Source organism: Sciurus carolinensis, chromosome 18 (assembly GCF_902686445.1).
Source record: "Sciurus carolinensis chromosome 18, mSciCar1.2, whole genome shotgun sequence".
Lineage (NCBI taxonomy): Eukaryota > Metazoa > Chordata > Mammalia > Rodentia > Sciuridae > Sciurus > Sciurus carolinensis.
Window position 1 is genome coordinate 32823108 of NC_062230.1, and position 14525 is coordinate 32837632.

At 63.3% G+C, this 14525-nt stretch overlaps 1 protein-coding gene and 1 long non-coding RNA gene across 5 annotated transcripts; both read left to right on the forward strand.

Annotated features, from left to right (window-relative positions):
* Positions 1-349: 349 nt before the first annotated feature.
* Positions 350-7148, forward strand: LOC124970420 (uncharacterized). Of its 4 annotated transcripts, XR_007106117.1 has the most exons (7): positions 350-609; positions 958-1047; positions 2152-3055; positions 3830-3970; positions 4277-6494; positions 6619-6761; positions 6901-7148. XR_007106117.1 is itself a non-coding variant. In XM_047533758.1 (5 exons), the coding sequence occupies exons 1-4, from the start codon at positions 3241-3243 to the stop codon at positions 6225-6227; spliced, it is 837 nt and encodes a 278-aa protein (XP_047389714.1). In that variant the 5' UTR covers positions 2426-3240; the 3' UTR covers positions 6228-6761; positions 6901-7148. The 4 variants fall into 4 exon arrangements, 1 of the variants encoding a protein (XP_047389714.1); XR_007106116.1 differs by having other exon boundaries at positions 927-1047; positions 4277-6761; XR_007106115.1 differs by having other exon boundaries at positions 4277-6761.
* Positions 7149-7252: 104 nt separating this feature from the next.
* LOC124970481 (uncharacterized) lies at positions 7253-12850 on the forward strand. Its single transcript, XR_007106131.1, has 3 exons — positions 7253-8820; positions 8984-9526; positions 12338-12850. It is a non-coding gene; the product is annotated as an uncharacterized LOC124970481 (long non-coding RNA).
* Positions 12851-14525: the final 1675 nt, after the last annotated feature.

Consider the following 14525-nt stretch of genomic DNA (forward strand, 5'->3'; position numbering starts at 1 on the left):
CAGCGCCGTTGGAAAACTTGGGAATCTAGCGCTGAGGCGATGTGCCACCTGGGGCCGGCCGTGGTCTCGACACCCAGCCGTCCAGGAATGTTTGCTCGACGTTCCGCCCGGGGTTGGAACGCGGGCGCAGCACGGGTCTCACTGTCTCTCCAGCCTCCAGCCCGGCACGGAGGCTTGCGTGGGGCTCTGCAGGCGGCCAGGCCACCGTCACGTGTGGGGGTCGGGCAGAAGCAGCAGGTCCGTCAGGTCACATGACTTACAGAGCCAGCTCGCCAGCCCAACCGACCTGAAGGCTGACTCCTGATCTAGAATGTTCTCCTTCCACCCCCACCTTGTTGCCCCCCAGTATTTTGCTACTGAATCTCCCTGGGAGGACCGGAGACCCAGCTCCCTGGGACAGGAGGAGCACGGAGCGGCCTCTGCGTTCTGCGCCACCTCCACTGTGCTGCCCGCGTCCCAGGCTCACGCGCCCACCGCGCCCCTCCCCAGGGGAGCTCGCCCACCAGCGGTCGCCCTCCCTGCCCAGCTCTGTGGCCCCGACTGTCCTCACAGCCCTCTGGAGGCAGCCACCGGGATCACCTGGCCAGTGGCTGGAGCCACTGGGACCAGGTAGGCGGCTGGGCTGGAAGGAGGCCTGCAGCCCGAGCGGACCTCGGCGACCCCGCTGTGCCAGGTCCCCAGGGCCTGCGGGAAAGGCATGCGGGGCAGGAGCTCCGGTCAGGCCAGGCCTCGCCCCCACCTCTTGATGTGGCCACAGGGCCTGTCCTGACCCCGCAGCCCCGTCTCCTCCTGTGCTTGCTCTGCTGCTCCTCTGAGCCTCAGTCTCCTCTTCTGTTAATGGGCCCTGCTCAGAGCCACCGGCTCCCCCATCCTGGGCCTTCAGGGAGGTGGGGGGGCTGGGGTGCAGCCTCAGCCATCCTCCCCAGGTGGGGGTCTCCTCCTCTCTGACTGGAGCAGGGCCAACTGGTCACCTGCCTGGCCCTGGACCACCCCTTCAACCGTTCCTGGCGGCAAGCTGAGGCCAGTGGCCTTGCTGAGAGTGGGCAGGTGAGCAGGAATATCGGGCACCTGGGGCGACCGTGCAGCTGAACCCTTAGTTTGGGGCCCTCGGGCAGGGGAGGGAGACCCTGCTCGTCAGTGACCAGGACTCTCCAGAATCCCAGCTTACCGAGACTGGGGACTTTGAGGGACTGTCCTTCATCAGCGCTTTATGCAGCACCTACTGTATGCCAGGCAGGCTAGAGTCACAGGCATGGGCTCCACAGCAGCAGAGCTCAGGGTTTTGTTTTTCTGCAGTGCTGAGAGTGAGCCCGGGGGCCCTGCCCCTGAGCTGCATTCCCAGGTCTGAGTTTATTTTTCATTTATTATTTTTTGGTACCAGGAATTGAACTTAGGGGTAGTTAGCCACTGAGCCACATCATCCAGCCCTTTTATTTTATTTTGAGACAGGGTCTTGCTGAGGCTGGCCTCAGATTTGAGATCCTTCTCCCTCAGCCTCCTGAGTGGCTAGGATTACAGGTGTGAGCCCACTGTGCCTGGCGTGCACTCACTTTTGACGAGGGAGGCAGACAGGTCGCAAGCCTCTCCCCGCACCCTTCACACACATTGCTTAGCCAGGTGTCCTTGGGCATGTTACGTTGCCTCTCTGAGCCTCCATTTTCTCATCTGTGGAACAGAGACTAGTCAGCAAGTCGAAGCAGGCAAAATTCTAGCCCATGAAAGAGTAAAAAAGTCAGAACTTGCCCCGTGCACCGTGAAGAGGACGCTTGAGAGGCAGGATCTAGGGAGCGGGTGGGGAGGGTGCTCTTCAGAGGGGCCACCTGGGGGCCTCGGGGGGTGTGGCTCGCCAGCCCGGGACCCAGGGGCCGAAGGTGCTGCGGGACCAGCAGCCCTGTGGGGGGAGGGGCAGCGAGTGCAGTCGGACAGGTGGGGTCGGGTGACGGGGAGAGGCCATGTGACTGCGGCAGGGGCCATGCAGGGTCCCGGGGCTCCAGCGGGGACCTCACTGCGTTCTGTTGGGGGACACGCTGAGTCTGGCGTCAGGAGGAGGTTTCCCCAGACGCCCCTGGAGTCCCAGCCCCTGTAGGGGGTGTGTCCCCTGCACTGGCTCCTGGGGGGCTTCAGCCTCCTCCCCTCTCACCCTCCATGCAGGTGCAGCTCACCTGGAACCAGCCGGTGACCCCGCGGCCCTCCTGGGTGGACGGGTCCTGGGACGCTACCTGCCGCCTCGCTGGGGCCCCTCTCCCGCCCCCCCCTTGCTCCGTTCTCTCTGCAGCTCCAGCAAACCTGGGGCCTGGGCTCCCTCCAGGCCTGTGGGGCCCTAACCCAGGCGCCAGCTGTGTGCAGGGAATGGCTCCATCTGTCCTGGGACCAGCGCCGGGTGCAGCAGACCCTGACGTAGGAGGTGGGGCCGGCCCGTGATCCCCAGGGGCCCGTCCACTGCAGCAAGCGCCCAGCTCGGGCCACTGGCCCTGGGCTCCAGTGCTGGCTGTGCTGTGGGGTCCCTGCCCTCATCTCTGCTGCAGCCTTGGTTTGCTCATCTGTAAAGTGGGTGCAACAGTGTCTTCCCTGGAGGAGGCTGTAGTGGGGACTCTGGGAGGTAAAGCCACATGCGCGGTGGGGGTGCTGGGAGCCGAGCCCCTGCAGGTTGGGAGCTCGGTTCCCAGAGGCATCAGGGGCCAGTTCTCCTCCCGAGGGAGACAAGTGCTGTTCGCAGAGCGTGGGGCAGGAACCAGGCCGTGGGGGAAGGGGGTCGGCTGTTCCACAGCCCCCCAGGCGCCCACCTGGCACTCAGGACATGCTCAGCAGGCTGCAGCTGGCCAGACCCTGACGCTGGGACGTCCGGCTCCTGCTCTGCCCGAGGGGTTCTCCCCTCTGCAGCCAACATGGACGTCCTCTCGTGTGCCCCTCAGTCCAGGGGCATCGGGCACCTCGGCCAGACGAGGCCCAAGTGGAGGCCACGCTGGAGCAGGTCCCCACAGCCCCGTGCCAGAGCTTCCGGGGGCAGTAGAGACTGACCACGCTCTGGCCGCGCCACGCCCTCCACCTGCCCAGGGTGAGTCTGGCCTGGGGAGGGGCCACCCCAGGACGGGCCGGGCAGTGGGCTGCAGCCCGGGCACCTGGCTTCCCTTAAGCGCAGAGGGAAAGGTCCGATCTGCATTCTCAGGCGGCAGTCCTGCTGCCAAAGCCAGGAGGGGCAGCGGGGCTCCGGGGGCTGCTGCAGCCGTCCTGGTGGGCGGGATGGCAGCCAGGCCCAGGCCGCGGGCTGAGCCACCTCCGCTGCCCCCTGAGGGCCAGGCCCTCTGCTTCCCCCCAGGCCCTCCTGTTCTCAGGGGAGCACAGCCTGGGCCAGGGTGGGCTGCTGTCGTGTTCTCGCTGCCAGCTGGCCTGGCCCTGGGCCCTGGTGATGACCTGCCCCTCAGCCTGATGACCCCAGCAGATCCAGCTTTGGCGGCCCCGCCATCTGGTGGCCATCAGTGGAATCACAGGCCAGCCTCTGGCGGAGGCCTGACAGACCCCACCTGGCCGACGGAATCGGGGGCAGGGTCCTCTCTGAGCCTCCGTTTTCTGTGCGAGGAGATCAAGGGGTTCTGGGCAGCCCTTCGCCCCCATAGCACAGATGCAGAGCAGGCGTGTCCGTCAGTGCTGCCACCCGCCACTCTGTCCCCCTGGCTGGGTGACGTCGGCCTTGTGACTTTCCCTGGGCCTCGGTCTTCCCCTCTGTCCGATGGGAACTGTGGTGCTTCCTTTTCAGGGTTGTCAGTGCTGCACTTAGTAGGTGCTTGTGGGGTGCTCAGGCCCCACTCAGGCCTCCGCCCTCCCCTCGCAGCTCCAAGGCCTCAGGGCTCAGCGGCTCGGCCTCCAGGGCCGGGTCTCCACGGGGCTTCTCAAAGCCTGGCCTGGCTGGAGGGAGCCTGGCCCCGAGGGAGAAAGTGGGGCTTCCTTGTCCCAGGCCCCCCGCTGTCTCCAGGTAGGTGAAGGGGGGCCGGGTCCCCACCAGTTGGTCTGAATGAGGACAGGGCGGGTGCGGAGGGCACCCTGTGAAGACTTGATGGAACCCCAGCTGGGGGTGGCGCTGCGCTGCCAGTTGCGCCAGGCCAGGTGCCGCGGGAGGGTCCAGAGCTGGGTGTGGAGTGGGGCTTTGGGTGGGCCAGGAGGCCGATTAGGCAGCAGCTCCAGGGACCCCGCTCCTAGGCCCACGGCTCTGCCTGGGGTTCTGGGAGGCTGCAGAGGCGGCGGGCGCGCCCTGGTACAACGCGGGTCCCTTCCTGGCCAGGGAGTGGAGCCGAGCGTGGTGCTGTGGGCGTGCGCACAGGCGGGAGCAGGGGCCCAGTCCCTGCTGCAGGACGGCGAGCAGCCCCGGGGGCCTTGGTGGAGGTGCGAGGGCCCAGGCCGAGGGACGGGGGCTCGTGGCGCTCTCCCAGGCAGAGGCTGGAGTGCAGTCGCCCGCAGGCCCCTGCTGCTGGCCCAAGACCCTGCCCTCCCTCACTCCGAGGGGCCTCCCGGGAGCCCCAAGCGCCCCTCTCCCTGCAGTCCAGGATGGCCCCCATCGGTCCCAGCTGGAGGCAAGCTGAGCCTTGGATGACCAGGGGAGGTTCCAGCAGCTGGAGGATAGGAGACCCCGTGGAGAGCTGTGGGGGCCCTCAGGCTTCCCACCCAGGCAGGAGGGTCTCCCTGCCTCAGTGTGGCTGGCGGGCACCCTGGACAGCACAGTTGGCCTCCTCCGGCACTTGTCCCAGGCAGGGCTGGGGGCCGTGCACGTGAGTGGCCAGGCAGTGGCCACCCTATGGGGACAGAGCCAGGCACTGACCCGCCACCTGCCACCCTACCTGGAGGGGCTGTGGAGTGACCTGGACGGTGAGCGCGGGAGAGCCCAGACCTGCCCCAGCCGGGCCCTCCTGCCGCAGGCGCACTATCTCCGTCAGAAAGGGGCCTCCTTCCTTGGTGCCTGCAGCCCAGCTTTGCTTAGACCCGAGCCTTGTGGACCTGTGGCCTTTGACCCCTTGCGTCACTGCCTCTGTCCTGCAGGCCGCCAGGCTGGCAACCCTTATCCCGCTGCCTTATTTCTTTGGGGCTCGCTGCCAAGGTTTCCTCCCTCCTTCGCCTGGCTTATGCCGCAGGATTCCAGGGCCTCTTTCTGTCCCCGGATGGACGGCGGCGTGGCTGTGTGCTTCTGTCAAAGTCCCTGCGCCAGGCCCGCCAGTGAGGGCCCCCGAGGTTCAGGGGCCCCAGGGCTGGACCGGTTCTTAAGTGATGTCTCACCCTGTTCCCCTCTCGGCTGTGCTGGGCCTCAGCCACCCGCAGGGCAGTGACGGGCACAGTCATAGCCTGCACTGGGGCTGATGAGAGGCAGAGCAGGGTCAGCAAGGGGACAGGCCGGTCCTGCTCTGGCTCCCGAGGCCGCCCCCACGGGCACTGCCCAGACGCTCAGTTCTCCCCACATGGACTCAGGGCAGCTGTGAAATGGGGTCCCCAGGGAAGCCCTGTGGGGACCTGGCTCCGGCGTTCTCCAGCAGGGGCTGGTCACCTGAGCACAAGGCCCACCTCTGGAGGGAGGCAGGTGCCGAGCTCAGCCCACGCCGACCGAACCAACAGAGGCACAGTGAGCCCCCGGGAGGGGTAGGGGACCTTCCACTCCTGGGTCCCCAGCACCCACAGGGTCAAGCTGTCCGCAGGGTCCCTTGCCTCCTCCCCACCTTACTCCAGAGGCCCGGCCTGCCTCCTGGAGGCTGGGCATGCTGTGGGTGGGCAGCTGCCTGCAGGCAGGCGCCCCAGGCCTCACGGTGGGCACTGGCTGCTTCCTGCAGGGCCTCTGGTCTCGCTGAAGGACACCTACTTGGAGGTGACACTGCGGCCCCTGGACAAGGTGTGGCTGGAGCAGGCTGAGGCGGCCATGCGGCCTCTGCAGAGCTGGTTGCCCAGGCTGCCAGGCAGCTGGGGGCCAAGGCCTACCGGGCAGCCCTGGGGGCTGTGCAGGGCACCTGGGTGAGGAGACCCTGACGGCTCTCCCCGCCCCCTGCAGTGCTCACCAGACTCTGCACTGGGCTGAAGCCACCGTCTCCTGGGTGCTGAGGCGGCTCTGCAGACCCCTGCTGCGCCCGTACAGCTGCTTGGCCAGGGTGCAGGTTAGGCCGACTTCCCCACGTCTGCTCCATGGCAGGCCCTGCGCCAGGGCCTCCACAGCACCCCCTTACTCCTCAGAGCAGCCCTGCCATGGAGACGTTTGAAACCCCCGTTTTACAGGTGAGAAAACCGAGGCCCACCTTCCCCCAGGTACTTGAGCCGCGCTCTGCGCAGGCAGCTCTGGTACTGGAGAGCGAAGGCCCAGCCTCGCGCCAGCTGCTCTGCCACCCAGTTCCATCCCTGCCCTTTTTTATTACTTATTTTGTGAACGGGTCTTACTGAGGCTGGCCTGGGACTTGGGAGCCTCCTGCCTGAGCCTCCTCGGTCACGGGCATTACACTCGTGCGCCACTGGCCGGCTTGGTGGAGACGGTGAGATACAGCAGTGAGGCTGAAGGGGCTCCCTCCTGACAGGCTCCCGGTTACCGAGGGCCAGACGGAAGGTGCTATCCCCCCGGGCTGGCTTCACCCCTTCTCCTTTGTTTTTAATAAGCAGTTAGCCATGCAGAACAGGCCGCGGCTGGATGCGACCCCCAGTTCACCGACCCTGAACGCCTCGGGTACGAATGCTACAGCGGCGAGCAGTGCAGCAGGCGGGGGCGCTGCGCACGGCCTTGAAGGGCTCAAGGCAGGAGCTTGGTGAGCGGTCAGGGCAGAGACCCTGGGTGGGAAGGGAGCCCGTGGGGGAGGCTGGGATTGGTGGGGCTCAGATCTTGAGCTCGTCCTGGGATGGAGCCTGAGGGCTTGGGGCTGAGGCAGGACATGATCTACCTTCTAGTTTTAAAGATCCTTTGGCCCCTGCGCTGGGACACGAGACGGCCTGGGTGACTGTCCAGGCGGGACACCAGGGGGCTCCCTGGAGCAGAGGCAGTGGGGAGGTCCGGTTCCAGACGTGGCGAGGGTCAGGCGGCGGGACTTGGACAGACCAGACGCGGGTGGCAGAGGAGGCAGGGAGGACGCGGAGGACTTTGACCCTGACGGCCGGAGTGATGGAGGGGCCACTATGGAGACCCGGGCACCATGGCCGGCTGGCGCTGCTGGAGCCAGCGTGGTCTTGCTCTCCTGGAGGGCTCCCGGGCTGAAGCCGAGGTGGCTCCCCTGTCGAGATCCTACTCCTCCTGCAGGGCCCTGGGGATTTAGAGGTGGACGCTTCGGGGTCACCCTCTGGGCTGCCACACAGGAGGTCAGGACGTCGGGCCAGCTGGTGGGGGCACTGAAGGAGCAGCCTCAGCCCAGTGGGAGGGGCCGCCCTCTTCCCTCAGGGACAGCAGCCTGCAGGTCCCCCTTATGGTCCAGGCCGCGCTGCCTAACTCGGCTCCCCTGGACCAGCCCTGGAAGACGGGGGCCATGCCCCCGCCTAGGTACGCGGTGCCGAGTGGCGCCCTGCTCTGTGGCAGCGGGTCCTGTCCCCGTGGTGCGGCACTGTCCAGGGGTGAGAGGCTGAGGCAGGGGAGGCCTGCAGCCCCGCGGTCGACCGTGCCCCAGTGCCCTTGACCCGGCTCGGGGTGGACGTGCCCGCTGCCCTCCAGGACAGGTGGCTCCTTCTCCCCACCTTGCCCCCACCGTAGGGTTTCCCTGGAGACGCTCCCGAGGGGCCGCCCTCCCTGCTGACCCCTCCCCATCCTGCAGTGCAGGGCAGGGGCCTCGGCTCCGCCGTGTTCCCTCCAGGATCTGCTCAGGGTGGTGACGATGCCACTCCTGCCTGATGGGGAGGAGCCCCTGGACGGGGCCTGGGTGACCCGCTACCTGGGGGCCAGCTGCTGCGACCTCTCCGGGTGCTGTCCCAGGCTGACGCGCTGGCCACCTACAGCTGACCTCCCCGGAGTCATCGCAGTGCTGGCCCAGTGGTCACTGGCCTTCCCGAGGTCATGTGGGGATACAGATCCCGATCCGTGTCCAGGGCCTGGCAGTGGGGCAGGCAGAGTGGCCAAGGGCTGCAGGCCAGCCCGCCCCCAGGCCCCTGTTGCAGAAGCAGGAAGCCGAGTTCTGGTCGCAGCTGGAGGCCACTAATTGAGTCCAGACTTGCTGGTCAGGAGGCCTTGGCTAAGGGCTCTCCAGGGACTGGATGTGGGTCTGGGAGCCCGGGGGAGTTGTGTCCGGCGCCCTGTGTGACCATGGAGCCTGCTCGCCGGAGCTTTTCTTTGCTCGCCGTGGCTGCCCTTGTGGGTAACAGGACCTGCTGCTGAAGCAGGCCTGGCAGGGAGCCGTCCCTCCTCCCCCCGGGGTGTGTTGACCAGGCAGCACGTTGCCACCGGAACAGAGCCGGCCTGCTCCGCCTGCCCTCCAGACCATGTCCACCTCCGCCCAGCCCGTGGTGACTTTTGACGGGCAGGTGTGGGGCCTCCCGCTGGCCGAGACCTTTGCTCGCAGCACGCTCTGGCTGACGCTGAGCTGGAGCTCAGCCCCCCGACCCTCCTCCGCCCCAGCCTGAAGGCCAGTGCTCCCCGGGCGGAGACTCCCCAGCCCCACGTCCACGCGGCACGTTGCCTGGGCCTCGTGCTCAGTCGCCTCTGGCCCCTGCACGACTCCTCTGGGGCCAGGCACAGCTGTCCCGGCCTCCACCTGCCCCCGCCAGGATGCAGAGGGCCACGCCCAGGATCGACCTGACCAGCGAGGACGGCGGCTCGGTCTCCGTGCTGTGCAAGCTGGCCTCTGCAGCTGGACGCTGGCCCTCCAGGCCTGACTGCAGCCAGCCCAGGTGACACCTCCCAGGCCCAGGCTCCTGGGGGCACACAGCCCACGTGGCTGGGAGGCCCTCTCCCCCCGGGGGTGGCAGCGAGGAGCAGCGGGGGCCCAGCTCCTCCCAGCGTAAAGCGGACGGTCCTGCACGTTCCGATCCTTGGTCCTCGTCCTGTTTACAGATGGCCCGGCAAAGTTAATGACTTGTCCCGCTGCCACGGCCGCTAGCCGCAGGGGCGGGATCTGGACGCAGGACTTTCTGACCCCCGGCCAGGCTGCCCCTGCGCGAGGCTACCCTCCCGGGGCGACTTTATCTGGGGGCGGCCGAGGACGCCTGCAGAGCGCTATGGGCTGACCCTGTGCACTGGGCCGTCCCCGGACTTCTCTCTGGAGTCCTGGGAGGCCAGGAAGGACAGTCAGGCCCTGGACCCCTCCCACAGTCCCCTGGGAGCAGCCTCCCTGTCGGCCTGGCCTCCCTCCTGCCCCCAGGTGTGCCTGCTGGCCTTCTGGGCACCGTGACAACGAGGCAGGCGAGGAGCTGCCCTGCCCTGCAGGTGCGGGCACTGGCCCGTCCTGCGCCCACGTGGCCCCTCTGGCAGGTTCTCACGGGTGACCACTGCTCCACACTGGGACGGTGGCCTCTCCTGCGAAGCCGACGACCCTGAGGAGTTGCCTCAAGAGCAGTTGGTGCAGCAGGGGCCTCAGTCACACGTCTGTCCCACTAGGTGGGTGGCAGCTAAGGGGATGCGGAGGGGACGCAGCGGACACGCCCTGGACAGAGGCCTGTCTGCCCGGCCTTCTACCAGGACCCCCGCTCCAGCCTGGGGTGAGCGGGAGGCCACACGGGAGAGAGGCCCTTGCCCGACCAGCCTGAGCCCTCCGCTGAGCGCCTCCCAGGGTGCAGCGGGCAAGGACGGCGACCGGGGGTGCTGACTGCAGGTGGACCCTGCGCCATTCTTCAGCCCGTGTGTCCAGGACACCTGGGACCCCACCGAGCTCCAAACTGCCTGCAACCTGGCAGCCGCCTCCGTCCACCTGTGTGCCCGGGCCTCGGTGCCCCTGGACCCTCCTCCACAGAGTGGCGAGCTGGCCGCCTTCCACCCCCAGGGAAAACGGGTGCCTTGTCCTTGCTCCTGCCCGGGATGGTGAGCACAGGTCACAGGACCTGCCAGGAGTCCAAATCGAAGTCATGTGCAAAGCGCACACGAGACCGAGTCCAAAGACTCTCCTCCCCACCCAGCCCAGGGTCTGGAGCGCTATGGAGGCGCCTCCTGCAGGCCTGTGGCAGAGCCTGCTCTCCTGGCATCTGTGCCCACCGTCTGCACTGCCCTGAGCCCTGGGCTCCGCCAGCCCACGTGGTGCACGATTCCCACAGCTGAGCCCAGGAAGTGGGCTCGGAAGCCAGCGCGCGCACTAGAGAGCAGCCCAAGACCTCCAGATGCGAGAACTAGGAGCCGCCTGAGGTTATTGAAGACAAACGAGGGGAAATTGAGCTGGCGCACCCCTGGATTCCTAGCAATTCAAGAGGCCGAGGCAGGAGGATTAAAAGTTCAAGGCTAACCTCAGCAACTTAGTGAGACCCTGTCTCACAATTTTTAAAAGTGAAAAGGGCTGGGATTCAGCTCCGTGGTAGAGCACCCCTGGGCTCAGTCCCCGGTAAGCCACCCCCAGCACCCCTGGGCTCAGTCCCCGGTAAACCACCCCCCAAATGGAAAATGAGCATAATGCCAAATGCAAGTTTTTCAGCGACAGAGGAGAAAAGGAAGGAACTGGAAAACAGGACAGAGTGAGGAGGATGGGAGAGGACCCAAGGTGTCGCACGGGTGCCAGATGATGGCACAAGGTACCCAGACAGGAGCCCTCACGGTCAGGGTGCCCCGAGATCCATCGGAACAGAAGAACTGCAGAAAGACCCAGGCCCTGAGAGTAAACCGGGGATGGGAGAGAGCTTTCCAGGCAGAGCGAGTGGACAAGAGATCCCACACAGCGTTGGTAAGCCCTGAAGGCCTGAGAGTTTATGCCCAGTTTAGGACTGAAGCTGAGACCCGGTGCTGGTGGCTCTGAAAACATCCCTGGCGCTGTGGGCAGGTCTGGCCCCGCGCCCGCCTGACTTCTACGGGAAAAGCCGGCCCATCCCGGGTGTAATCCAAAGAAAGCAGGAGGAAATCCAGACAAGAGAAAAGGCTGGAACAGGAAAGAAATGAGGAGGGGAGCAAAGACGGACACCCCAGACCCAGCGCAGGACGCGGAGGCTCCTTAGGGTTTAGCTGGTACTTTTTAGAACAGATTCAGTTATTTCCTAGGGAACTGAACTTGTCCAAGCTGGTTGAGAACAGTAAGCCCAAGGAACCTGCAGCTCCTCAGCACCGGGTATGTTTGGACTGGGGGAAGCCCTCGCCTCCCGGTGCAGGCCCTGGGTTTGATTCCCAGCACCACAAGGAAAAAAAAAAAATCACCAAAAAAGTTGCAAAATTGTAGTTGAAAAAAACCCAATAGGGCCAGCTTGGTGAAGGGTTACTGGACATGTCACCAAAGGCATGATTCATAAAAGAAAAAAAGTGAGTTGGACTTCGTCTGAGAAACTTGTGCTCCGGGAAGGACCACGTGAGGGGGAGGCTCTGCGCACGCAGCAGCCAGGGACTCAGCTCCCAGAAAACCGGCAAAACCCGTGCGGAGCCTCCCTGGAGACTGTCCACGGCTGGAGAGTGCGTGCCTGAACAGCGCTCGTCTGCCTCGGGGAAGCGACCGAGCGCTGCGCACCTATTAGAACCGTGGTGTTCGCAGACGGTCACAGCCCCGGAGGCTGGCCAGGAGGACGTTGCCGGGGGTGTAAAGTGTTTCAGTCACTCTGGGAAAGAGTTCGGCAGTTTTGAAATTTTAAAAAATTTTCCTGGGCTGGGGATATAGCTCAGTTGGTAGAGTGCCTGCCTTGCGTGCACAAGGCCCTGGGTTCAATCCCCAGCACCACAAAAAACAACAACAACAACAACAACAACAACAAAAAAAAAACACTAAATTTTCCCGATGTTGGGGATTGACCCCAGGGGTGCTCCACCACTTCTACCACTGAGCTACTTCCCAAAGACAAAGTCTCGCCAAGTTGCCAAAGCTGGCCTCAAACTTGCGATCCTCCTGCCTCAGCCTCCTCAGAGCACCTCGGAGTACTAGTGTACCCCACCGTGCCCAGCTAGTGTAGCAGTTTCTGAATGTACTATTCTTGATGCAGAAATACGCTACAGTTATGGTCTGGATCAGGAAGGCCCCTCGGAGGCTCATGTCTTGAAGGCTCAGTCCCCAGGACAGCCGTGTCCAGAGCTGGGGCTCTTGGGGGTCTCCAAGGCTCGCCAGGGCTCTGCCCTCACTGGTGGTTGCGTCTGTGGATGGCCTCGATCTGATGGCGTATCTGTCCCTGACGCCTCGGTTGGCTCTGTGGCTGCCTTGGGCTGACAAGCTCTCTGCTCTGACGTTGCTGCCTTGGATCAGGCGACCATGGCCGTGAACCAAAGTCAGCCTTCCTCCCACGGTGTTCTTCTCAGGTATTTGGTCCCAGTGACAGAGAGCTGACGAACACGACTCATGAACGTGACTCCCCAGAAGCTGAAGCGTGTGTTCGCCCCAACCCTGCACGTGATCGTGCACAGCAGCATGAGCTGTAGTCGCCCGAGCCTGGTCTCGACAGCCCCCGGGGCGCCCCTGCCTGGGATTAGTACTTGGCAATAAAAACTGCAAAGTATTCACACAAGCAGTGGCTTGCAGGGACCGCAGGGCAGTGTATGGAGGGAAACCAGCCGATCTCCAAAGGTCACATGCCATCCAATTATATAAAACCCTCAAAATGATGTTTGTTGCAGAGGTCGGGGACGGTGAGGAGGGAGGACCCTGCAGTCAAGGAAGAACTGTCCCCAGAGTGACCCTTACATTCATCTAAACGTAACAAATGTCCAGGACCATTTTGATAATGTACTATAGTTATGGACTGGATGAAAGATGCACATGACCTCTGAATTAGCTGAGCAAATTCTTGTGAATCTCTATTTCCAAATAAAAAGTTTAAGAATTAAGGTGGGCGTTGCTGTCCTGTAATCCCAGTGGCTCAGGAGGCTGAGGTAGGAGGATCAAAAAGTTCAAAGCCAGCCTCAGCAATTTAGTGAGTCCCTAAGCAACTTAACAAGACTGTCTCAAAATAAAAGGGACTGGGGATGTGGCTCAGTGGTGAAGTACCCCGAGTTCAATCCCTGGTACAAAAAAAAAAAAAAATTAAAACACCAGGCCCAGATACTTTTATAGGCATTTTGTAATAACTTACCACAACTGTTCCAGAATAGCAAACCTTCCTAACTCAGTTTAATCAAGTTAGTATTATTCTACCAAAACCCCCAAGGGCAGTGCAAGAGAGGAAACTTAGAGCCAACTCCCTGGCCACAGATGCTCCACATAGACAGTGCACACAGGTGTCACTGGGATTACCCTCTGGAATCCAAGGGCGGGACTCAGCACCAGCGCACTGGTTGGCCATTCCTGCAGGGCAACTGGACACCTCTCTGGTGGGACAGCTAAGGATCCTGGGCCAGACACAGAAAAGGGCACACTGACAACATCTTGGTCGCAACGCAAAGGAAGACAGAGCCCCTCAGCAGGACGGAGGGCGAGGGTGCTCTGGGCTCTCACAGCACCACAGAAAGAACATCCAAGCACCGCAGAGGAGCTTTGCGGTCACCCTAGAGAGGGGGCACAGCAGCGTGCGCAGCAGGAGCGGAGCCTGATCCGTCAGGCCCGTGCTGGCCCCTGCATCACTCCCAGCGCCTGCCTGGGGCCGGGAGGGAAAGGGAGGCGCTGCTCCTCTGGGGGCTGCAGAGAGGGCTGGTTCTGTCCCACCACATCAGGGCGTTTCTGGAGGCGGCGGGCGCTGCTGCGGGTATCTGGGGAGTTGAGGGCTGTGGGAGGGTCTGGGCAGAGCCACACACCAGGCAGGGTCTCAGCCCTGGAGAGGTGGCAGGAGACGCCTGGGGCAACTGCGTTGTCTGGAAACAGCGCCGCCTACTGGAGAGCTGCAGCAGGTGCAGGAAGCTGAGCCCCGCCAGCCTCAAGAGAGTGGCCAGAGCAAGCCCCGCCCTGGAAGTATGTGTTCAATTCCTCACTCAAAAGGCTGATCAGAAAGGATCAAGAAATAAAAACCCAGGCCGGGGGCAGTGGTGCCCGCCTGTAATCCCAGCCACTTGAGAGGCTGAGGCAGGAGGATCACAAAGCCAGCCTCAGCAATTTAGTGAGGCCCTGAGCGACTCAGTCAGACCCTATCTCAAAATAAAAAAAATAAAATTAAAAAAAAAACAAGGGCTGGGAATGTGGGTCAGTGGTTAAAATCTCCTGTGTTCAATCCAAAAATAAATAAATAAAAATAAAGACCAAGGATCCAAACAGATGCTGCCTAGAAGGAACTTATTCCACACAAATAGTGACCCCAGGACAGCAGATGAGGCGGACTTAGGTCAAAAACTGACGCCTGACATGGTGATGCACGCCTGTAATCCCGGCCACACGGGAGGCCAAGGCAAGTTCAAAGCCAGCCTCAGCAACTTAGGCCAGAAGCCACTTGGTGAGACCCTGTCTCCAGGAATAAAAGGGCTGAGGATGTGGCTCAGTGGCAGAGCATCCTGGATTCAGTCCTTGGTACCAACAAACAAAAAACTAAGAGACAAAGAACATCACAGAATGATCACCGTCACA